The sequence below is a fragment of the Cicer arietinum genome, chromosome 8 (assembly GCF_000331145.2).
Source record: "Cicer arietinum cultivar CDC Frontier isolate Library 1 chromosome 8, Cicar.CDCFrontier_v2.0, whole genome shotgun sequence".
NCBI lineage: Eukaryota > Viridiplantae > Streptophyta > Magnoliopsida > Fabales > Fabaceae > Cicer > Cicer arietinum.
Window position 1 is genome coordinate 5,544,979 of NC_021167.2, and position 24,785 is coordinate 5,569,763.

Sequence of the window (24,785 nt, forward strand, 5' to 3'; positions counted from 1 at the left end):
TCCATTTCTTCCCCAACAATGAAGGAAGGTGAGAGGACACTGTTTGCAAAAGAATGTTGTTATAAACAAGATATTAAATATCCAATTCAAGTTGGTCTAAGATCTGCTTAGCCTAAGAAAAATACCCTCCAATGCAACCTGCCAAGTCAACCTGCAAACACAAACCCAATTTAGCAAAATATCCAAAATTCAATGAATTGTGAACAAGCAGCCTAGTACTAATTATACAAGACATGATGGCAACTTGCAAGAATAAAGAAGGAAGAGAAACAACTTACGAGTTGGATCCCATGAAAATTGATTAGTTGGATTCCAGCTTATACCTGAGAAAGTAGACTGCACATAACTGATAGATTAGTTTCTACTTTCTGTTTACTAAATGAAACACTTACAAACTAAATTTTCGAAAGTATATTTTACACAATAATAATATTATTACCACGCACCTCATCTTCAGGAGTTTTTGAGGATTGCTCCCCACATATAGTTTGATTATTATGCACATCTGCTTGCTGAAATGGCTCCTTTGCTGCAGTGGATTGAGATGATAAATGTAAATCACTTGAGGAGCTCAGAGCATCACTTTTACCTGCATCAAGCATTGGGCTAAGCGCATTTGCGAAACTGAAACAATTGGTTATAGCACCGTCGGTCAAATCATCATCCCACTCAATTATTGGTGTGGGAGATTCCAATTCACCACATTTCTCCTTTGCCTCTACTTGTTCCAACAGATCCGAAACTGAATCATCAACTAATGAGCTCAAATCAGTTTCGCCAAAGATTGCTGCCAGCCACGAAGGTGCATCCATTGGTGGACGAACTACATCGGGGCATCTCCAGTTCTGACCAGAAGATTGCCCTGAATTATCTTCATTGTCAGATTGTTTCTGATCACTTTGCCCACTAGAACTCGGGCCGTCAGAAAACCTATGGGAACCTAAATTTCCATTCTCTTCCGGTTTTTGCTCATTCTCATGACCTTCCATCATTTTATCAGAAGGTTTATCATTCAATTTCTCCTCAAAGGCAGCTGAAGGTGGTGCAAGGTTTACATTGGGACCATCATGACCAGAAAGTTCACATTTGGGGGACCCTTCCCCTCTTTCAAAATGTCCACTTTGCCCGTCACTGTTATCCCCATCCGCTTGTATAGTCAAACCAGGAGACTGAGAGTGACATCCATTGCTCTTAACAGATTCGTCTTTACCATTAGATAGGGTACAAATATTACCCACCTTTTCCTCCTCGCTCAGCTTGACAGTTTGGTTGTTATCACAAAGTTCACTCCTTGTTGCATTGCTAAGATCATCCTGACTATTTTCTTTCTTTTCCAATGTAACACTGGCACCCAAAGACTTTTGTTCTCTGCTGAGTGGCAATGATACATTTTGGGAACACTTCCAACTCAGTGCATCAGTTAACAATATAGAGTTCTCTCGTTTCTCATCTACCCTCCAAATTCTGAGATCTGGAGGGAGATATCCAGCTCCTTTCCACTTGCACAGCAGCGACATACTATAAGGACCGTGAACCTTCCCAATTGGATCCTGATAAAGCCAGACTGGCTGGTCCGTCCCTGTAGAGTGAAGTAAGGACGAATTGTCTGCTGGAACGCCAGACTCTCCTAATCTCACAACTCCTGCATTAGCGCCATCGTTGATTGCTGATTTATTAGGACTGGCTTGGTTCTTTATTATACATGCATTCCCATTTGGCTTACAGGTAGTGGACAAGTCTTGTGCATTGCGTCCAACACTGTCCCGACTATTTCCTTTAGACTTCTTGTTAATTGGAAGATTTGAATCTACAATGCAGGAATTCTCAGAAGCAGAAGCATTGTCAACTTTAACATGAATAAGTCCTTTGGGAGTTTGAACCTTGCGACTGACATGAACAGAACCTTTCCATGGGTTTTCAGCTCGAAGGATCTCATCAAAATTTAGACCTAGTTTTCCTTTCAAATACATCCAATACATCTTGAAAAGATACTCCCAGCTGCTTTTGTCATCAAAATCTACTTCACACTACAAAAGTAGCACAGGGAAAGAAAAGGATAAAAATTAGACCATCATGCTTTCTTGTATCATTAACTCAACATATAGCGGTGCACTATCCCCCTGCTTCTCCTCTCTCCCTAGCACTCAGAATAGAGAGGGAGGGGAAAATAATACTAATGTGTAGTCAGAAGAAAGTTCAACAAACCATTACCTTAATTCCCCGGGCACTGTTCTCGATCAGAATTATAGTCCTCATGCATGCTCCACACAAACCTTTGTTTCCTCTGACACAGACAAAATCGGCACCTTTTTTTGAACATCCCTTGCACAAGGAATATGTACATGTATAGCACATGTAATGACACGATTTTCCACAGTCGCTGCATAAATGCCAACCTAAGCAGTGCAAAAATGAATGTTTAGCTATGCCATTAGATACTTGATAAAAATCTATAACAAAAAGAAGTGATTGACTCGTTGAAAATAAGGAAGATGCACTAATTAGCATACATAATAATTGTGAGATTCCACTATAAGAGACAATAAATGACTAGCATTGAGAAATATTGAATTGATTCTGCATAATCTAAGTCGTTTATCTGTGTTTCAAGTAAAACACAAATAATGCATAAGAAATCTATAGTATAAAACACGATCTATGCAAGGGATCTAACGTCGCTCTCACTTTCAAATTTTTCCTTCCAAATTAATGCACCCTTGACACAGCCCAGCAGTCATGTAATCAGTTCATCAACCCTAACTTTCCGTTCATGTTTCTGTATCCTCCAGAATCACTGTACTTGGCTGGTACTCGGCTAGACATGTGCAGACCGAAAAAACCTTGAACTGATCAATCATTGAAATCAATAAAGAGCAAGTTAAGCCGACAACCCCCAGTGACAAGCACCACACCTTGATCCTCAACAATACCCATAAACCAAGACCCAAAATTCATGTCTAAGGAGAGGAAACCAAGCCCTCTGACCTCAGATATTTAAGCAACTACTAAATCAACTTTCTAGAGGCTACCAAATCCTCAGCCACCACAACAAAGACACAAACTGTTTTAATTTAAAAAATATAGAATTCAAAATTCCTTTTTCAATGATCAAATTTTCATTCAAATTCAATTGATAAAACATATTTCATCCCCTTGAACACACAAAATCAAACGTCTCATATATCATAAAATCAAACAAACACAATAAATTATCCAATTTATAAACTTCAATTGATACACCTAAACATATCCAAATCAATACATTTAAATGCGATTTAATCATTGCATGTCTGCAATTTAAAATTTAAATAAAAAAAAAAAAAGAGTTTAAGAATATACCACAATTCCATTTGGCCGTTGTACGGAAGAACGCATCATCTCGTTTAACACACGCTGGATGATATGCCTTAGGACAATCCCTAAAAACAAGAATGAACAAAACAAAGTGAAGCTGAATTCACACAACAAACTCAACGCCGAGTAATAGATTGTAAACTCACCGATGATCGCAGAGAACGAGTGAACCACCATCGAAGCAGATGAAACAAACATCTTCTTCGTCCTTCGGTCGTTTCACCGGCGGAGGAGCAATAGTCGTTTTCTGAACTCCCCTCGGCGGACGACCACGTTTCCTTTTCGCAACGGTCAAACAACGACCGTCGTCTCTCCCCGCCACGTCAGCAACAGGAGCGTTGACTACGCTAATCTGAGAGTTCTCCGAAACCCTAACACCGTCAGTCGCCGGTGTTCCCAATTGTTGAATCGGAACCTTCTGTTGCTGTTGTTGAAATTGAATTTCTTCCATCATGCTACAATCGAATCACAAAATAAGGATTCAAGAGAGTAAAGAGAATAAAGAATCGAAGAACATGAGATAGAGAGAGAGAAGAGGGAGAGAGAGAGAGAGAGAGAGAGAGAGAGAGAGAGAGAGAGAGAAACCCTAAGAATTGAGATGCGGTGGGTTTGATCTGAAATGGTGAGTGGTCACACACGCAAATGAAATTGAGAATGGACTAAGTGCAGATGTAGCAAGGCATTGTCCTTTTATTTTTGTTTCTTTCCTTTTCCGTTTCAATCTTTTTTATTTTATTTTTTAAGTCAATTTTTTATTTTTTTTATTTCCTTTTTATTTACTCAAAAAGTAAGCAATTTCCTTTTTGCCTTTTACCTTTACTAACAATTTACTTTTTGCCTTTTACCTTTCCTAACAAATTAATTACTATAATTAATATTTTAAAATATAATATTATTATTATTATTGGTAATTACTATAAGTGTTGATTTTGGGTTCGCGATAATGATGATGATGATGAAGTGCAAATGAAAATGCAAAATGCAAAGAAAGTGTTGAATGAGTGAGTGAGTGGAGAAAAAGTGAGAGTTGAGCGTGTCCGAATCTGGGTCTCTCGAAATGCACGTGGTTAGTTGTCATCAGAGAAAAGACCACCCTTCCCAATGTATGTGGGACCCACCTACCTATTTTTGTACACGACATAAACATGATCTAAATTCTCTCCTTCCTTTCTCAATTCAGACATACTATTATGGTCTTTGCATTCCCACTTCATTCTTAGTAAAATCAAATTTTAATCAACACTGCTAGTTAGGTAAACTATCTTTTACAATTTCTAAATCTTTATTATCTTATTAAAATTTACTTGGAGTCACGGTGCTTTGCCGACCATTGATTACTGCTTTAAGATTTTGACCATTTTAACTTCAAACATTTTTTAATATTGAAAAGATCCTTTTGAAAAGAAAATGTATATTATTATTAAATTTAATGTAATATTAATTCATTCTTATGCATTAATCAAAATAAGGATATATGTTGAATATCAAAATCAAATACTGTAAAAAGGATACATTAATTATATGATCTCATTTGTCAAAACAAAATGAGAATAAAAAATATATATTATTAGTAAAAAGTTATTTTATATTAATAATCAAACATATTCTTAATATTCCTTTTGAATGTTTATTTAATGTAAGTTGTTATTTATTGTCAACCTAAAATAATGTGTACACTCCTTAATTTCAAACAATAATTATATGATTCTCAATTAATTATTGTTTTATATATATTATATTTCTTATTGTTGTTCCTTTTCTTCTTTCTTTCTTTACTCAATTGTTTCTTCTTTTAGAGAACATAAACATGGATTTGGATTCATTCCAATATCCTGAAGGGGGATCTTTGGTGAAAAAAAGGTTATATTGCCTTGATAAACCTTCTCCTTTCTTGATTATTATTTGATTTTATACTTTTTTAAAACGGGAAAGGAATATAACTTTTTTGCAAAAATTAACATAAAAATTTATTCAAAAACAAATTACAATTATAATGTTTCCAAGTTTAAAGATGAATTAATTAGTAGTATCTAAGTTTGAATTTTTTTAATTTTCTATCAAATTAGTTGAATTTTGTAGATTATTATATCCACTTTTTCATGAGAATAATGGATGGTTAAAACTACGGGTGTACACAATCCAGTTCATCCCTAAACTCGACTTGGTCTATAAGCAATGAGTTGGGTCTGATCCAATCAAAAAAAAAAATTAATGACAAAGAAAAAGGACATAGACAAGGTAAAAAATGAATTGGATTTGGGTCACCTTTCGAGTTATCCGTCATGTCTCAAAATACATTAAAGACAAGATATTATTTTTATTATTATTATTATTTTATCTTATTCTACTACACTAACTTAATTTAGGGTTTGAAAAAAATTTCTACTCCCTTATTCACTTTTTTTCTAATAGACGATTATCCTTATGATCCTCTTGTTTTCGGATTGTCGACTTTGATTGTCTTCTCCAGTCATACTACCATAATCTTTATAAGAAGCTATATAGAGATACTACTATATCATCAACTTGATTTTTTATGTGTCGTTTGTGTATAACTAAGGTTTGATATTAAAAACAAACGATAATAAAGATCTCAATATTCATTTATTCAACTATGTCTAATCATATCTCTATTATCACACTCTATAACCTACTACATTTTTTAAATTGTATATTTATCATTGTAATTTTAATCTAAAGCAAATAAAGTAAAGTTGAGTTGTTGTTGTTATTATTAATATTGTTGTTATTATTATTTTTTTTCTTTCTAAAACAAGTTTAAGAATTACTAGTTTGCGACTCGTCTTGAGATTAACCTAATATTGTCTTATTTCGTTTGACTTTATTGAACCCAGAATTAACCAAGTTAAGGGATGGGTTAGTATTTAAAAATTAGTCCGATCAAATATAAAAATCGGATAAGAAACATATCAAACGGGATTTAACTCGTCATTTGTACACCCCTAATTAAAACCATCAAAATACAAATAATGTGATAAGTGCTTTGAGAACAACAAGGACATGTTTGATAATATATATTATTTTATTTTATATTTAAGATAGACAAAATAATGGCATGATATTATATGTATCATTTAAATCATCCATGTCACAAAGTTACATTTACTTTTGTAAATGATTTAAAATATAAATTAATTTTAGAACTTTTTAATACTAGCTATAGTTTTATTTTTATTTTATTATTTAAATAGATTTTAAATTTTTCTTATATATAAATGAAAAAATCATCCTTATATTTTAACATTTACACATAATTTTTACAAATTAATTACTAATAATTATATTAATTTATATTCATATTTGTATGTATATTAATGTATTAATATGTATTGATATTGTTTTATATTTCCAAATTTTAGTATAGATTTTATTTATATTTTATAGAGGTAAATGAGGGGGAAAAAATTTATTTGATCATACTGATTTCTAATATGACTTCTAATCAGTGTGAGAATTAAACTAGAAAAACTAAATATGACAAGATGACATACTTGAGTTATCATATTTAGTTGTCTCTTTTTTATTCAAATATTTGTTGGCTTATGAAATACTAAAATGAGATATGATATAATAGTTTATCCTATCATATTTTTCTTATATTGAACATGAATTTGAGAAAATAAAAAGACTACAATTGTATTAAAGCTGAGATTTTAAAATTTTCATTTGCATTTACTATATAAGTCATGTGTTTTTAAACTCACTCCATAAAATGAAATAATTTATTAAATTATTATATTCCTTTAAATATCAAAATGACTTACTATTAAGAATATTTATTGCAATGTGTACAAAGATTTACTGCATAAAACAAATTTTACCAAAAACATATTTATAGATGAAATACTAATAATAAAAAATATTAAACATTTAATTGATAATAAATATTACAATTTATATTTAGATTTGTATAATATATAAAACAAATATTTATAAAAATCAATTGTGTGTTTGTTGTAAGAAAATGAAAGTAGAGATAAGTTAATGAATAGAGTAAAAAAGATAAGAGTTATATGATTTATGGCATAAAAGAATACATGTTTTCTAAAACTCTTATTTTAATTTATATTCATATTTTATTATATAAAATAAAACTATTTATTAAATGATATATAAATAAATTCATTAATTCATAATATAAAACATTTTAATTTTAATATATCATAAAATATATGTGTTGGTAGACATTTATAGGGCACATGTAGTAAACGTTGACGTTAGAGACCAATGACCAACATCATCTTTTATTTTGCAAGAACTAAATTCAAATAAAAAAATTTACCATGACTAAAATTAAAAAATTATATATTTAAATGGACTAATGACATATTTAAACCAACATAACATTTCCTACTTTATCAACCAGACATTACAATTATAAAGTAGTTATTTTTTACTACAAAATTTATTAGATTCAAATATAGTTTTGATCATTTGTCTTTTATTTAATATTTATTTTGACCATTTATTTTATTTTTGTTCTTTTATTTATTTTTAATTTGTTTTCATCTTTTATATAATATATGTTTTGATTTTTAATAAACGATTAAAATGAATATTAAGTAAAAGATAATCGATCAAAATTATATTTTACCCAATTAATTAATATTCCATTTTAAGTTAAAACATTAAATATATTTAATGATATTTTATATTTTCAATTTTATATCAACAAAAAAAGTATTTTCAACTGTATTACATGTTAATTATGCTTAATTAGAGTTTTAGTTCTCGTATTGTCACTCATTTGCGAAGTTGATCTCCTATCTTAAAATATAATAATTAATTTAGGTCAATTTCTCATATATTTTAACTAAAAACTGGTAAATTGTTATTTTTAAATTATGTGACATGCAATCAATAATCTAAATGTATTAATTATTTATATATTATTAATTAAATTACAAAAATGAATAATTTCAAAAGTTAAAACTAAATTTTTTAGAGTTTTTATTATAATTTCATGAGTATTAATCATTCAATATCATCATATCTTATGCTACATTGTTTAAAATATATCACATCACCATTTTTAGTTTAAAAAGATTGAGGGAATGATCAAAATTGTTAGATTTTAAAATAGAAAAACTAATTTTACGAATTAGTAAAAATAAGAAATTAAAAGTGTAATTAAATTTATTAGTTTTTAAATATTAAATCACTTAAAATTCTATTCTTAAAGGTTTTATTTTATTTTATTAAACTACAAAGTAATATGAATGACCTCAACCAATCCATTTCGAGGAAGATAATAAAGAAGAAGATAAAATGTCAAAAGAATTTTTATTAATGATTTAAAAGATTAAAATGGGGAAGAAAACTTAAAGAAATAATATAGGAAGAAAATAAAACTTATAGGGTCTATATAAGACCAATTTGTTGATTTGAAGTTTCACTTCAATAACGTTAAAGATGCATCGGTGTCTATCAGTTGGAAATACAAAAAAGTGACCTTGGTATTTATGTTTTGTTACTTAAAAGGACCGGTTCGTAAAAAAAGTTATATGACCAATCTGAAAAAGTGTCAAACTTAAATAATTGTAAATATAAAAATAAGAGTAAATGTATAACAAGTTGATACATGTGAGTTCTTTTTATTTGTCTAATACACTTTTTTTGAGTGGATGTTAATTCATGTCATTGATTAAGAAATGTCCAATTGTTACACAAATATTACAAAATAAATGAAGACTAGTATAAGAAATAGAATACCTCGATAAATGATGAGTCATCATGTTGGCTTGCCTTCGTACATAATCACCTTATATTTTTGTCACTATTAAAAATTTGTCTACAACGAGAAACAATTAATCTAATTAAAAAATATCAACTTTGTTGTTATAAATGATATCACAATAATTTTACAACTTAGTTAAAAAATAATACATCCACTCTCCCAATTCTATTTTGTAGTGTAACAAACAAACATGTAACCTCTCCTTCACGCACCTCTACAAAAATTGATGTCCATGAAGTTTGAGCCATATTAAATCATCCATGATGGTCACGCACCACCACTACAAAATGATTAATCTAATTTCAAAAACATCAATCTCATTGCTATGAATGACATCACAATAATTTTACAATCTAGCTAAAAAACAACACATCCACTCTCCCAATTTTATTTTGTAGTTAAACAAGCAAACATGTAGTCTCTCTTTCACACACCTTTAAAAAAGTTGATGTCCTTGAAGTTTGAGCCATATTAAACAATTGATGATGATCACACAACATCACTGCAAAATGATTAATCTAAATTCGAAAACATTAACCCTTATTGCTATGAATGACATCACAATAATTTTACAATCTAGCTAAAAAACAACACATCCACTCTCTCAATTTTATTTTATAGTTCAAAAAGCAAACATGTAGCCTCTCCTTCACGCACCTTTAAAAAAGTTGATGTTCATTAAGTTCGAGCCAATCAATCCATGATGGTCACACACCACCACTCCAAAATGATTAATCTAAATTCAAAAATATCAACCTTATTGCTATAAATGACATCACAATGATTTTACAATCTAAGTAAAAAAACAACATATCCAATCTCTCAATCTTATTTTGTAGTGCAACAAGCAAACATGTAGCCTCTCCTTCATGCAATTCTAAAAAAGTTGATGTCTACGAAGTTTGAGCCATACTAAATAATCCATGATGGTCACACACCACAGCTGCAAAACTATCAATCCAAATTTGAAAACATCAACCTTATTGCTACAAATGACATCACAATAATTTTACAATCTTGTTAAAAAACAAAACATCCAATCTATCAATTTTATTTTGTAGTACAACAAACAAACATGTAGTCTGTCCTTCACGCACCTCTAAAAAAGTTGATGTCCATGAAGTTTGAGCCATACTAAAGAGTTCATGATGGTCACACACCACCGTTGTAAAGCGATTAATCAAAATTCAGAAACATGAAGCTTATTGTTATGAATGACATCACAATAATTTTACAATCTAGCTAAAAAACAACAAATATACTCTTTCAATCTTATTTTGTAGTGCAACAAGCAAACATGTAACATCTCCTTCACACATCTCTAAAAAAACTATGTTTGTGAAGTTTGAGTCATACCAAACAATCTATGGTCACGCACCACAGCAAAATCAATTTTATTTATTGGCGAAACATTACATCTGAAATCAAATATAAATAATAGTTGACAGATTAACGTATTTAGTTAAAAAATTAATCTAAAAATATCAACTTTTTAATTATTATTTTTGTTTTTAGAATTTCGTTCCACAGAGAGTATTCAAATATGTCGTAAATGGCTTCCCACAATGTGTATTCTGCTCATTATTGAGTACTGCATTTCTGCCATGCACACCATGCACTTTCGCCTCATTAATAATATTTCAAAGGTGTTAAATTCATTGGTTTCCGAAGGCTCCATAAGCTCATCGAGAGCATTCATTGTCATCATGGGAGAAGTTATTCAGCAACTCGAAAAAGAAGAATTTGAAATCATCAAACAAGCAGATCGAACCCTCAATGTTTACTGCCAGCCAAAAAATTCCCAGACTAATTTTGCCACACTATAGTGGTATATTAAAAATAATTGAAGTTATAAAATTATATACAATTAACTAATAAGAAATGATAAAATTGTAAATAAAATAATTTAAATGAAAAAAAAACAACAACAAAGAATATAACAAGAAACATAATGTTAGACTAAATTTTACCCTTTTATATAGGCATATACATTTTTTAAAAATAATGAATTATTTAATTAAATAGAGAATGATAAAATTGTAATAAAATCCTATATATGAATGGTAAAATTCAAAGAAAAAAGTCTCATCAAAACTTGATAATTCTTTAATATATAAGTACTTATCATGAGGATATATTAGTTTATATAAAATAAAAGAGTAAATTTGTATTAAAAAAAATGACCTAAAAATGATAATCAACCATATATATGCATTTTAATTTCAAATAAATTGAGTAAAAACGGATCTAGTTAACTGGTGATAAAGAATAACAGCATTGCAACTATATAAGACTAATAGTGCATACCAATTAAATTGCTTCTTAAAAAAAATCTGTATAATTATATTCCAATAGCAATCAGCAACCATTATTCTTTCTCACCTTTTGGTTTGTCTGAAAATTTTAAACTCTCATAATGGATGAAAGAAATTAAAAATATTCATTGGAGTATACCGTAAATTTCCAAATTTCTTTATTAAGTTGAAATTTTACGGGAATCCTGGTCCGTTTGCCACACAGGGAAGCTCTTCTTCATATATAGAAACACAGGTAATAATAATGTAATAGCAACGAATGACAAGTGTCCATAAAAAACAATTAAAGCACTCGAATCGCTGGACTTGATAAAGTAATACTACCAAGTTAACAAAAGGAAGATAGAAGCTTTTGGCCTCACCATGCAAAAGTTATAATAATCGTTGGATAGAAGTAAACAGCGTTGATACTTGATAGCAATCATCCACGTGGCTTCTATAAAATCTAGTTGTTGGAGGTAAAGCAGCATGCCAATCCAATGCTGCTAAAAGTGCACTCGTGACACTCATCATTGTCTGCCCTTTACTCATCAGGCAAATCAAAGGAATATTGACATTGACATCATTGATCATCATACACACTACAAAACTGTACTATCAGCCACTACCTAGAAACCAAAACTATCCATTGCAAACCTTTTTTTTTTTTTGCAAGTGCATATGAAACGCTCATTTATTCTACCAAATCCAGCTCCAGCAGAACGGTTGGTAGAGAAATTTATACAAAAAAAAATGAATATCACCCGACTTTTCTTAAATTAAAGACAAATTCCTCGTACAACCTTTATTAAAATTGTTATGAAAAGGAAAATTAGAGTTCCCCTTGCATCTTGACCGACTGTTATATCTTATTCAAGAAACTGCTGTAAGCATCCAAATCATTGAATTGCAGCAACAAAAATGTTAACCACAGATGTAGCACAAAAACCATCATACCGAGGACCAATCCAAAACCACAAATCGAATAGTATAAAATGGCAAAACCTACAGCAATTACTGGGTAAGCTAATAATACTATTGAATACTAAAAAGTAGAAAACATCAAATACATATGAATGGTAAAATTCAAAGAAAAAAGTCTCATCAAAACTTGATAATTCTTTAATATATAAGTACTTATCATGAGGATATATTAGTTTATATAAAATAAAAGAGTAAATTTGTATTAAAAAAAATGACCTAAAAATGATAATCAACCATATATATGCATTTTAATTTCAAATAAATTGAGTAAAAACGGATCTAGTTAACTGGTGATAAAGAATAACAGCATTGCAACTATATAAGACTAATAGTGCATACCAATTAAATTGCTTCTTAAAAAAAATCTGTATAATTATATTCCAATAGCAATCAGCAACCATTATTCTTTCTCACCTTTTGGTTTGTCTGAAAATTTTAAACTCTCATAATGGATGAAAGAAATTAAAAATATTCATTGGAGTATACCGTAAATTTCCAAATTTCTTTATTAAGTTGAAATTTTACGGGAATCCTGGTCCGTTTGCCACACAGGGAAGCTCTTCTTCATATATAGAAACACAGGTAATAATAATGTAATAGCAACGAATGACAAGTGTCCATAAAAAACAATTAAAGCACTCGAATCGCTGGACTTGATAAAGTAATACTACCAAGTTAACAAAAGGAAGATAGAAGCTTTTGGCCTCACCATGCAAAAGTTATAATAATCGTTGGATAGAAGTAAACAGCGTTGATACTTGATAGCAATCATCCACGTGGCTTCTATAAAATCTAGTTGTTGGAGGTAAAGCAGCATGCCAATCCAATGCTGCTAAAAGTGCACTCGTGACACTCATCATTGTCTGCCCTTTACTCATCAGGCAAATCAAAGGAATATTGACATTGACATCATTGATCATCATACACACTACAAAACTGTACTATCAGCCACTACCTAGAAACCAAAACTATCCATTGCAAACCTTTTTTTTTTTTGCAAGTGCATATGAAACGCTCATTTATTCTACCAAATCCAGCTCCAGCAGAACGGTTGGTAGAGAAATTTATACAAAAAAAAATGAATATCACCCGACTTTTCTTAAATTAAAGACAAATTCCTCGTACAACCTTTATTAAAATTGTTATGAAAAGGAAAATTAGAGTTCCCCTTGCATCTTGACCGACTGTTATATCTTATTCAAGAAACTGCTGTAAGCATCCAAATCATTGAATTGCAGCAACAAAAATGTTAACCACAGATGTAGCACAAAAACCATCATACCGAGGACCAATCCAAAACCACAAATCGAATAGTATAAAATGGCAAAACCTACAGCAATTACTGGGTAAGCTAATAATACTATTGAATACTAAAAAGTAGAAAACATCAAATACATGCCAAAATTGACTCAATTTAAAATTATGCTTTCTAGAACACACAACACAAGTTAAGGTATTCATACCACTAGTAACAGACATCAAGACCTAATATAGTGGCATCAATAACAGCAAAAACACCTCCCTTTGACTTAGCCTGCTTGCTTATCTTGATTGAGTTTCTTCTTTATTTGATTATTGCTTTTTTAATGAAAACCACTGCAGAATTAGCAACTATGGACTAATAACCTTCTAAACGTAGTACCTCATCAGCATAACTATAAATGTGATATTTTTAATATTAAATTTTAATGAAGTACAATTCAAAGAAAAGATTATAACTTTGGTGCAGGTATAGACTTAGACTAAGCATGCAAGCAATGTTCAAACGAAATACTAGTTCTTAATTTGTAATTACTACAGTATAAACAGAGTCAGAATTCTCACATTTGTATCTAAATGATCACCTCAACTAAAACCAAATTGTTGTCCAATCACAAACTTACCAACTAATTCATTTCACAACCCATTTTTTGTCCACTTGATATCAAGCCACATTGTCTGCACCTATAAAGGCACATATTGTCAAGCACACATTCCTTTCTTCTCCAAGTACATTACTTGTTGCTTTCACCTGAATTTGACAGATGATCAAAGTTCATAGAGATTTGCCACTTTCCTCCTATATCTGCGCACCATTACCTCTTATGTTGATCTCTCATCAGTCATCACATCAATAGTTGACAAATTTTTACAGCATTGATGCTTGTAATTTCAAAACATCTAATTTAGTCTTTTAGACCTTGAAGACTGAATTTCTTTTCCAGGCTAAATACCACCAAGTTACAAGTAACATTTTCTAATAAAGCAAGTTCTTGATCAGACCTTTGAGAATAATCATCACCCAATTCTTCTAATAGTAATCTCATCTCAAGAACTGTAACATTCACATATATTGTCCTAGAGTGATATATTAGGAAAAATCAAATCATAAAAAAAGAAATATATATGAAACAAAACAGCAATAAAAGCCTTTTCGTTTACTTAATAGTAGATTAAACGACATCATAATATCGTATCTTAAATCACATCTAATAACAAACCATTTATATCTAAGTCCTTACTGATTTGACCTATAGATTTTTTCTTATTCTCTTCTATCTCTTATGGAACTATACACCATCTAACCTACCCTCCTCATAAGGGATTCTATGGGTATTTTCAACACATGTTCAAACCATTTAATGTGAAACTCTACATCATTTTCACAGTAGGCACTATTCCAACTTTATCTTCAATGCATTCATTTCTAATCCTATCTTGTATCGTGTATCCACTCTTCCATTGTAACAATTCCACCACTGACAAAAGAGATGTGCATTTGTGCAATATAGCATCAAGATTTAAATTAAAAAACACTAAATCTCATGTGGCAGTTGCAAGAAAAGAGGGGAAAAAGAAACAGGAAAAGTAAAGCAATGCGTGCCATGTCACATATAGCCAGAACAACTCACCTGACTCCTGCAGAGACTGACATGGCAAGCCACTACATTCAGAACTGAGGTATTAGTCTGCCATTGAGATTTGACCACTCGAACTATTTATTGAGGAAAACTTTGAGAGCTGCTAACTAAGAATATACCCGTACTAATTGGTATCAAAAGAATGAAATGAAATTTTTGGGGTTAGAAAGGAAAAAAAAAGTGAATGGAAACAAAATGAGCAAACAAAATGACAACGACCAATCATAAATAACAGGTAAACTACGCCGGAGTCGTTCATATAAAAATGGACACTTGACTAATACTGCCAGGTTAAATTACAACGATTGGAAAGAGCCAACTTCAGATATGTTACGGATTACAAAAATCAAATGTCACCGGTGCTAATGAGATCCAAAATCATGGGTGCAAGTAAGCACAGGATGCCCCCTTCTTACAGTACCCACTTTCATAAAATTTACAAATTCGCTGCCCTTTGGGCAGAGGTCTATATGAGCCTCCATTACCAACACCAAATACTGGTTGCCTGTTCCACGCAGTTCTGCCTCTAACTAAACCTGGCTCCCTACTATGACCAGGAAAACCCCGATCTCTGGGCACAGAAAACCGATCACTGCCATATCTTGTTTGGCTATCCCCAAAGCTTGGAGTTACTACAGAAGTGCATGAATTTGAGCTTCTGTTCTCATTCACTGCCGTCTGTCCTACTCCCCAACTCGTGTTCGCATTTCGTTGATCCATTCCACTCCATCCCAAGTGGGTACTTTCTAACCCAAGTCTCCAAGTGGTGTCTACAGTCATGCCCAATGTTGCTGCGGACGGAAAAATAGGAGAAGTTTCCGAGCCCGACTCCCATTGATTACTTGAAACACAAATGTTCTTTGTACCCACATCAACTTTAGAATTTCTTGAGGAAAGCTCCTCTGATATTCTTTGATGATGATGATGGACATCTGCTTGCTGTAATGGCTCCACTGCTGCTGTGGATTGAGATGGTAACTGTAAATCACATGTTGAGCTCAATGCATCGCCTTTACCTGCATCAAGCATTGGGCTAAAATCTGCAAAACTGAGACAAAGATTTTTAGAACCATCAGCCAATTCCTCGCTACGTTTCATGATTGAAGTGGGAGATTCCAAGCCACCAAGCGACTCCATTGCCTCCACTTCTGCCAAAAGATCTGAAACTGATTCATCAAAATCATCAGGTTCACCGATGATAGCCTGCCATGTAGTTGTATTGCACGCTGGAGGGGAAGGGGGAAGATGCAAATCAAATCCCAGCTTATGTGGTGATGTTCTTGTCCCAGAAACATGAGCTGATGTGGCAACCAAGCAATTTGAAGAAATATTTAAATTAGGGCGTCTCAAATTTTGTCCCGAAGATTGCCCTGAATTGTCTTCACTATCTGATTGCTTCTGATTATTCTGACCACTATTACTCTGACCACCAGAAGTCCTGTTCGAGCCATGATTTCCATCATCTTCAGAGATTTTCTCAATCCCATGATCCTCGCTTAACTTTTTAGTATGATTCTCATTCGATTTCTCAGAAAAGGCAGTTGGTTGAAGCGAAGGGTATGCATGTGACTGGTCATGCCATTCATTACTCCTAACGGATTCATCTTTACCATTAGACTGAGTAGAAGTATCATCCACTTTTAGTTCGCTTCTCTGTTCAATGATTTGGCTGTCTGCAGAAATTGCATCCCTTATTGAATTCCTCTCACCATCCTGATTGCTTTCGTTGTCACCCAATGCAACACTGGCTCCTAAAGAGAGCAATGGACTGTTAGGCTGCAACGACACATTTTTGGAACACTTCCCATTAAGTGCATCAGTTAACAATATAGAGTTTCCTTGTTTCTCATCTATCCGCCATATTCTAAGATCTGGAGGGAAATGTCCACTTGCATTCCACTTATACAGCTGCAACATAGAAAAAGGTCCTTGAACCTTCCCAGATGGATCCTGATAATGCCATGATTTATCATTCATAAAATCATCAAATGGCTGATCAATCCCTGTACAGAGACGTGAAGATGAAATGTCCACTGCAACACTAGACACTTCTGATTTCATTACAATGTTAGTGCTATCATCAATAGCAGTTTCATTAGGGTTGATATGATCCTTTACTAAGCATATATTCCCATTCGGATCACTGGTAGTGGTCAAGTCTCGTGTTCTGCCCCCAACACCATTCAAGACACCATCCCAAATTCTGGAGAAAATAGGTATTTTGCCATCTGCAAATAAGTAGTCATAGTTACTATGACATGAGCATTGTTGGGACAACTGCTAAAAGAAACATGAAAACAAAGTGAGAGAAGCAAATGAATTCTACCTTGCTTATTGTCATCTGATTCTCCAGCATCTTCATCAGACTCATACAATGAATCCAAATTGGGGTCAGAGTGTACGTCTGGAATTTCATGCAGCCTGCGCTGACGTTCTTCCAGTGAATTTAATAGCTGCAACTTCTCCACGCATTCTTTAAGCGTGCAGTTTGGTCAAGGAAACTTGATCATATCTTTGGCACATGAATGGATTAGTAGAAAAGGTTACCAAGAAACCGACTAATGTGCACCTACCCACTTATTGCTGAACATATCTTTGTTAAAATTTCTTAGTTTACAAATATTTCTTGTATGTGTGCCTAATTCTTGGTTAAAAAAATTGTGCATCATATGACATTATTGCAAATTCAATTAAGTATTAAGCATATATAAATTTAAAGGACATCACAGTGAATAAAAATGTAGCTACAACCTACAGCATGAATCCATAGATGCACTGCAGGAAATAAGAAAGAATATTCAACAGCAAGAAAAAAAACAAATTAACATACAGCTGTGTATGCCTACACAGTACACAGTTTTCCAATGATAGTAACTTCCAATCATCTAGGCATCCCTAATGGTTTAATTAGCACTGACTTATGTTTATTTATTAGCAAGTGTTTCACCTATGAATGATGAATAGTAGAATCAAACTATGTATTATCCAGTACCCACAATTTAGCATATTGAGGTCTGAAATAAATGGTAAAGGATATTCTTTTCTGTGCCCTTTTTCACTTGCTCTATCACGAAGATTATTAAGCCGCAATATCTCAGCTTCCAGCAACTACATCAATAAAAGAGCAGAGTGTTAAAAATTGAGACAAACAGTCAAATTTTAAAGAAACAATATTCAATGATTACATTGATGATGATAAAAAGGGGAAAAGTGTTGTGCTATCAAAATTCAAGAGCTGATTTTATACCCAAAGCATTTCACAAATTAAATCACATGCATTTGGCAATAGTTAAGTAACAGTTAACTATGGTACTTTATTAAATTTCAGTATGAATTTTCTATACATTGATGTTTTCTTACAATAAATTGAGCATTAATCATGAACCATGTGTCAATTACTAATCCAGATAAAAAAATAAAATAAAATAAGTAACTTACATCATTAACTCTAATTTCTTGAAATGTCAATGCTTTGTTCAGGATCTCTCCCTACAACCAACAAAAACAGCCATCATAAACTTGTACAAAATATGGCATTACTTTATGGAAGCCAACATAATATACACACTAACCACGGTCAATCTCTTTGATAGCCCATACTTTATACTCTGACGCAATCGCTTGCATTCATCCTAGACAAAGGATAAATATATTAAGCATAAGTAAACTCCCACAGACGTAACCTGACTCCTCAACACAATTTGAAGATTCATAACATGCTTAAAGTAATTTCCAATTTACCTCGAAGAACTCCTGATTCGAAATCTCATCTATGGATATGACCTCCTTCCGGTTTAAGTTTAAAATTTCAAGCTTAATATCAGTTTTTCTCGTGCCAATTTTGTAAGGTTCAGCAACCTTGGTTATACCTGCACAAATAGTTACCATTACCAACAAGTTTTCAAGTTGTGAAATTAACAATATATGAATTTCACCTAAATATCAGATGTGATTCACATACCTACAACTTGGACAAGCCTATACATATCTTGCTTCTGATCACCACTAGAGATTCTTATCCGCACAAAAGAACCAACAACCTTCTCATGAATCCTTTCGGTATCATCAGTCAGACTCTCCATCAGATTTCGCCGCAAGTAGATCAAGTTAATGTTGTGAGCATTTATTGCAGCATATGCATCTTGATTATTTAGTGGCACAAGCACATCAGCCTTTTTACTTATTGTAGATCTCTTATCATTAACTAATATCGACTGTTTAACAATGGCCTCCCCTTCATTAGCAAGGGCATCAACAATCCCTGCTCCAAAAGTATTTTCTGCACGGGTATTGTCTTTTACAAGAAAGTGGGGTTCAAGGAGCATTAGCATTTCAATGTAGCCAAGTCGTGCTTTTCCGAACAAGTTTACTAGTCTAGAGTCACAAACAATTTGAGATTTCTGTTGAGGATCACGCAGATTGTTTTTCTTTATATACTCCAGCAAGAGATTCTGGACATCAAATTGAGACATGAGAGATGTATCACCATTTTTCATATGTGAGACAAACTCTAGAAGCTCCTTTGATGCCCATCTTGTGCATTCTGGCAAAGGCACACCCGTTTCACCACCTGAAGTCCCCGTAGACTTCTTGTCTTTCCCATTATTTGATTCAATGTCTATACAGGAGTTCTCAGGACCAGAACCTTTGTTGTCTTTAAGATGATTAAGTTGATGGGAAGTTTGAACCATAGGAGCAGCACCTTTCGATGGGTTTCTAGCTTGAAGGAGCTCATCAAATGTTAAAGATAGATTCTCTTTCAAATATATCCAGTACACCTTAAAAAGATACTCCCAGCTGCTCTTATCATCGAAATCCACTTCACACTGTAAAAGTAGCACAAGTCAATAAAATTAGACCAGCATGCAATCGGTGTATCATTTTCTCAACATCAAGTCCCCCTATCTCTTGGCACATATGAGAAAGGGAAGGAAAGTGAGAAAAGACGGGAAAAGCATAGATAAGATCATAAGAATGGTCAGCGTACCATTTCCTTATTTCCCTGGGCACTATTCTCAATCAGCATTATAGTTTTCTTGCATATTCCACACAAACCTTTATTTCCTCTTACACAAACAAAATCGGCATTTTGTATACATCCCTTGCACAAAGAATACGTACAAGTATAGCACCAATAATGTGCTGCTTTCTGACAAGAGCTGCATATATGCCAACCTGAGCAGCGCAAAAACGAATATCTATTAAAGGAAAGGAAAGTTGTGCAATTTAATTAATATATAATAAAATATTAAAATCCAAAACAAATATAGATGATAGATTTCTCAAAATAAGGAATGAATAAGTGCTAATTGGCAAATTAACAAATGCCACACTATTAAAACGGGATAATAAATTCCTAATAGCATAAGAGAGTATTTGGGTAGATTATGTATAACATAGCAATCGATGACATTAATGCAAATGTTCCAAGCAAAAACACAAAGAAAGACACGTGCATGAGGAATCAAACACTTAAAACTATTTCAAAAAGCATAGTATAGGGTTTGCTAAATTAAATCCAATTGCATGTTAATAAATGAAACTAAAGAACAAACACAATTTAGTACTAAAATACCGCAATTCCATTTGGCCTTTGAACGGAAGAACGCCTCGTCTCGCTTGACACATGCAGGATGATACGCTTTAGGGCAACCCCTAGAAATTAAAATGAAAAGACAGAGAGAGAGAGAGAGAAAAAATTAAATATATACTAGAAAACATTGATGATAATGATTGAAATTGAATAACGCATGAACGACCTTAATTACAAGCTAAAAGCCAAGCGAAAGTAGAATCTTATAAACACATAAAATCAATATAAAGCAATCAAAGTTCCCAATCATTCCATTCTTAACTACCAAACTGACACAATCATTAAAACCATCGCAATCGCAATTTCAATCATCACTCACCGGCGATCACAGAGAACGAGACTTCCACCGTCGAAGCATATAAAACAAACATCCTCATCGTCCTTCTTCTGCTTCGGAGGAGGAGCCGTTTTCGGAATTCCCTTCGCCGGACGACCACGCTTCTTCTTGGAATCAGCACCGTCGGCGCCGGTAACGGGTGCATCTAATTTAGGCGTACAACAACCACCGTCTCTCTCCGTCATGTTAACATCGGAACTAGCCTTCATAGGAACTAGCTTCGACTCCGGCGCGGGCGCGGTCGCAGGTGTTTCCGTCTTCGCTTGTTCCATGTAAACAATAAAAACTCAAATCGAATCCAATCGAAGAGAGAGAGGGAGAGAGATAGAAAGAGAATCAATAATTAGGTAACATGAGTTGAATTGAGTTGAATTGAGTTGAGTTGAGTTGAGTTCGAGTTGAGTTGAGTTCGAGTTGAGTTGCGTGAGGGAAAGTGAAAACCCTAGAGTTGAAAGTAATTGAGGCGTGATAGTGTGCAGATGGAAATGGACTGGGTTCAGATGTAACAAGACACTGTTTGTTTTGTTGGTAAATTTCGTGTCAAAAAGCTAAAAAAATCGATTCCTATAGCTAGAGATAGAAAGAGAATTTGTGGAACTCTGACCTCTGACTCTCTCATCACTCAGAACACAACAAGAGAAGAAAGAAGGTAGACAACAACATGCTATTGCGTTTACTCACCATTGGTTGAATGTGGCACCTCCTCTAATTACTCCTTTTTCTCTTTCCTCATTTCTTTTTATTTTTTATTTTATTTTTCATTACCTTAGGTTATTAACTGATAAATTAACATTTTCAATTTTCATGTGATGATTCATATAGTAATTCAAATTCAAATGAAATGAAAAAATCGTCAAACACAGTGTGCAATTTTTTGTTTCTCGAGCACCACGTGGTTAGTGGGTGCTCAGGAAAGGCCAGCCAATGTGGGAGCCACTTTGCTATTTTGTTCAACGCCGAAAACAATCCAACTCTTGTGTTTTTTTGTTTTTGAAAAATATTTTCTTTTCATCACTACGATTTTAAAAATGGAAAGTTGGGTTTGGGGTTATTCATGTGACACAAAAGGGTATCTTATTCCTCTTTGCTACAATACAAGCTTTCCTATCTATGTACGTACCTTTTATTTTATTTTATTATTTATTTCCTTTTTTGAAGGGTAATATTCTAAAGAGGGCGAGGCGTAAGTTTTTCGACATTTTACCTAAAATTTATTTTTATAGCAAAAATATTTCATTCCGTGTGCCAGCTACAAGTAGGCAATTGACGTACCTGAGTGCGAGTGGTATTCGTCGCAAATTTAATAATTTGAGAGACTGAAAAATCAATCAAAAACATAATTAAGTGATTGAGGGTTTAACTCGCACAAGTTAAGTTAATTGGGATGGGTACGTTACTTTACTTAAGATGCCTGTCCATAAGTTTCCGCATAATTTATGTAATGACGGTGTCCAAATAAATGCCGGTTTGACTCATCGCGCGATTGCGTTAATTACTTTGAGTTAGGAGGATTCATATTTAAGGATTCTTTTAACACAACATTCATTTTGTTTTCAACTTGTGGCTAAACTCTTGAAACGTATGCTCCATTTGGACGTGGAGAAAAGACGCCAAGAGAAAATAAAAGAAATCTACCGTATGTGATGTATGACAGTATAATGGTAGGGGACTCTTATGATAATTAATTCAACAAATGGAGACTTTTAATTTTTCAATATTCATTCAATAGTTTATTTTTTTATTATCTTTATTTTTTAGAAAATCATCAATATGTCATACAATTTTTTATTTCTTTTTTTTCTCAAAATATTATCTAGATGTATGACTATCTATTTAACATTTTTTTAATAATTAATTTTTGTCATTCTGATTATGATAATCAAATTGTATGTTTAATGAACTCTCGTAGTTGAATTGAATGTGTTGGATTACCGTACATTTCTAATGTATTATTAATTTTATTTTTTTTTCAATATTTTAATACATATAGTATTATTCTCTTCATGTCAATCTTTAATTATCTTGCATGAACTTCTCTACATTGAAAGTTTAGAAAATTATATTTGTTATGATTAAAATATATGACATAATACTCACTATCACGGGAGTCATAGTTAGTGAAACTCACACCTCTCTTTGTTTTCATAACTTGGATTTCATAATTTTGCTTTGGTGGTCTCATTTGTGATCATATGTTCTTTTTTTTTTTGTATGGGTTCTTCGACAATATAAGTAGCTCTTGCATTCTAAATGTTGAAATTAATTTTGAGTTTGTATCATAGTTTGAAGTTGTGTTGGGAGTTTGAGTTTTAGCGGGTGTTTTGTCTCTCTAATTTTAATATCGTTGTTGACCTTGTTCAAAAGGTTTTTTTTGCAAAACAGTTAGTGATTATTATTATTAATATTGTGAGTATTTTTATTATGATGGTGAGACGAATAGACAATCTTCTTATCACTTCACTATTTAGCTCTCCTACCTAATTACGAAGTCAACCTTATATCCCTCGGATTTCAAAAGGGTTTTGAATGTGCATTATAAATATGGCACGTATGCAATTTTATCTTGATCATCAATGAGGGCAACATTTCAACCGGTTTTTTTTTTGCTAATAAAGACATTTTGAGTGGCAATGGTGTTATTATTTTTCATCGAGCTACCATACATAGATTTTATTCTCTTAGAGGATTTTGTGGGCATTTTCAGTCATAGTTTGGGTTTTCTTCTTCATTTTTTCTTTGTTCTGTTTATCTTTTTCTTTTGTAACAAACAAAACATCTTTAAATCATTACCTCAAATCATTTAAATAATATAGAAGTTCGACTAGACTAATAATTATATATTGTTTAAATCACATGAATACTAGATATATACCACCTTTCATCACTACTTTGATCTAGGGTTGGACAAATGTGATGTACCTACCATGTACCGCCGACCCGCAACAGGTGAGGTGAATTGGGCGAGTTGGGTCGGGCTCAACGGGTCATACGGGTAGCACTTGAGGTCCAATAGGGTAGACGCGGGTGGATTCGGGTCATGGATTTTGGACCGGGGGTGACCGACTTGCCCGAATACAATTTATAATATTTATTATTATTATTTTAAGTGTTGAACTGGACAACCAAGCCCAATTTGATCCAGCCCATTAAAATAATCCAACCCTAATTTGAATCAGACTCACAGTCTCACACAATCCCATCCACAAATCTAATTTCATTCTCTCATCATCAGTCATCCTCTCAAACCCTCGATCACCCTAGTTCTCTCATCACACACACAGAAGTCAAGTCACACCAACGAACCATAATTTCTTCAAGTCTCAACGGTGGTCAGTGGCGACCAATGTCTACTCCAGGTTATCCCTTATTATCTCTTATTTCTTAACTCTCTAACTTCTCGTTCTAAACTTTTCAATCTCGTTTTTAAAAACTGCATTTTTCCATTTTTGTTATTTTAAATCTGTTAGTTTTATCTTTGTTAGTTTTGTTTCTATTAGTTTCATCTTAGTTTTGTTTCTGTTAGTTTCATCGTAGTTTCGTTTATGTTAGTTAAGTCTTAGTTTCG

At 32.7% G+C, this 24,785-nt stretch overlaps 2 protein-coding genes across 4 annotated transcripts; both read right to left on the minus strand.

Annotated features, from left to right (window-relative positions):
* Positions 1-4,098, minus strand: LOC101493153 (uncharacterized). 2 transcript variants are annotated; one of them, XM_012719089.2, is made up of 7 exons: positions 3,940-4,098; positions 3,501-3,809; positions 3,340-3,419; positions 2,212-2,396; positions 447-2,027; positions 279-336; positions 1-151 (listed from the first exon to the last, which is right to left on the minus strand). In XM_012719089.2, exons 2-7 carry the CDS (start codon positions 3,806-3,808, stop codon positions 147-149), a joined length of 2,217 nt encoding a protein of 738 aa, XP_012574543.1. In that variant the 5' UTR covers position 3,809; positions 3,940-4,098; the 3' UTR covers positions 1-146. The 2 variants fall into 2 exon arrangements, with proteins under 2 accessions (XP_012574543.1, XP_073220491.1); XM_073364390.1 differs by having other exon boundaries at positions 440-2,027.
* Positions 4,099-15,544: 11,446 nt separating this feature from the next.
* On the minus strand, positions 15,545-21,915 carry LOC101493916 (zinc finger CCCH domain-containing protein 44-like). Of its 2 annotated transcripts, XM_004512049.4 has the most exons (10): positions 21,203-21,914; positions 20,866-20,945; positions 20,278-20,465; positions 19,252-20,116; positions 19,032-19,159; positions 18,863-18,922; positions 18,729-18,779; positions 18,328-18,398; positions 17,617-17,771; positions 15,545-17,518 (listed from the first exon to the last, which is right to left on the minus strand). In XM_004512049.4, the coding sequence occupies exons 1-10, from the start codon at positions 21,490-21,492 to the stop codon at positions 15,669-15,671; spliced, it is 3,738 nt and encodes a 1,245-aa protein (XP_004512106.1). In that variant the 5' UTR covers positions 21,493-21,914; the 3' UTR covers positions 15,545-15,668. The 2 variants fall into 2 exon arrangements, with proteins under 2 accessions (XP_004512106.1, XP_073220284.1); XM_073364183.1 differs by lacking the exon at positions 20,866-20,945 and having other exon boundaries at positions 21,203-21,915.
* Between the last annotated feature and the right edge of the window lie 2,870 nt (positions 21,916-24,785).

Coding starts and splice junctions, on each gene's coding strand:
- LOC101493153 (XM_012719089.2), bottom strand. CDS start 3,808: ATGATGGAAGAAATTCAATTTCAACAACAGCAACAGAAGGTTCCGATT. Junction 2,028..2,211: donor ACAGTGCCCGGGGAATTAAG/GTAATGGTTTGT, acceptor CTACTTTTGTAG/TGTGAAGTAGATTTTGATGA. Junction 337..446: donor CAAAAACTCCTGAAGATGAG/GTGCGTGGTAAT, acceptor AGTTATGTGCAG/TCTACTTTCTCAGGTATAAG.
- LOC101493916 (XM_004512049.4), bottom strand. CDS start 21,492: ATGGAACAAGCGAAGACGGAAACACCTGCGACCGCGCCCGCGCCGGAG. Junction 20,466..20,865: donor AAAGGCCAAATGGAATTGCG/GTATTTTAGTAC, acceptor TGCGCTGCTCAG/GTTGGCATATATGCAGCTCT. Junction 17,519..17,616: donor ATCAGATGACAATAAGCAAG/GTAGAATTCATT, acceptor ACTTATTTGCAG/ATGGCAAAATACCTATTTTC.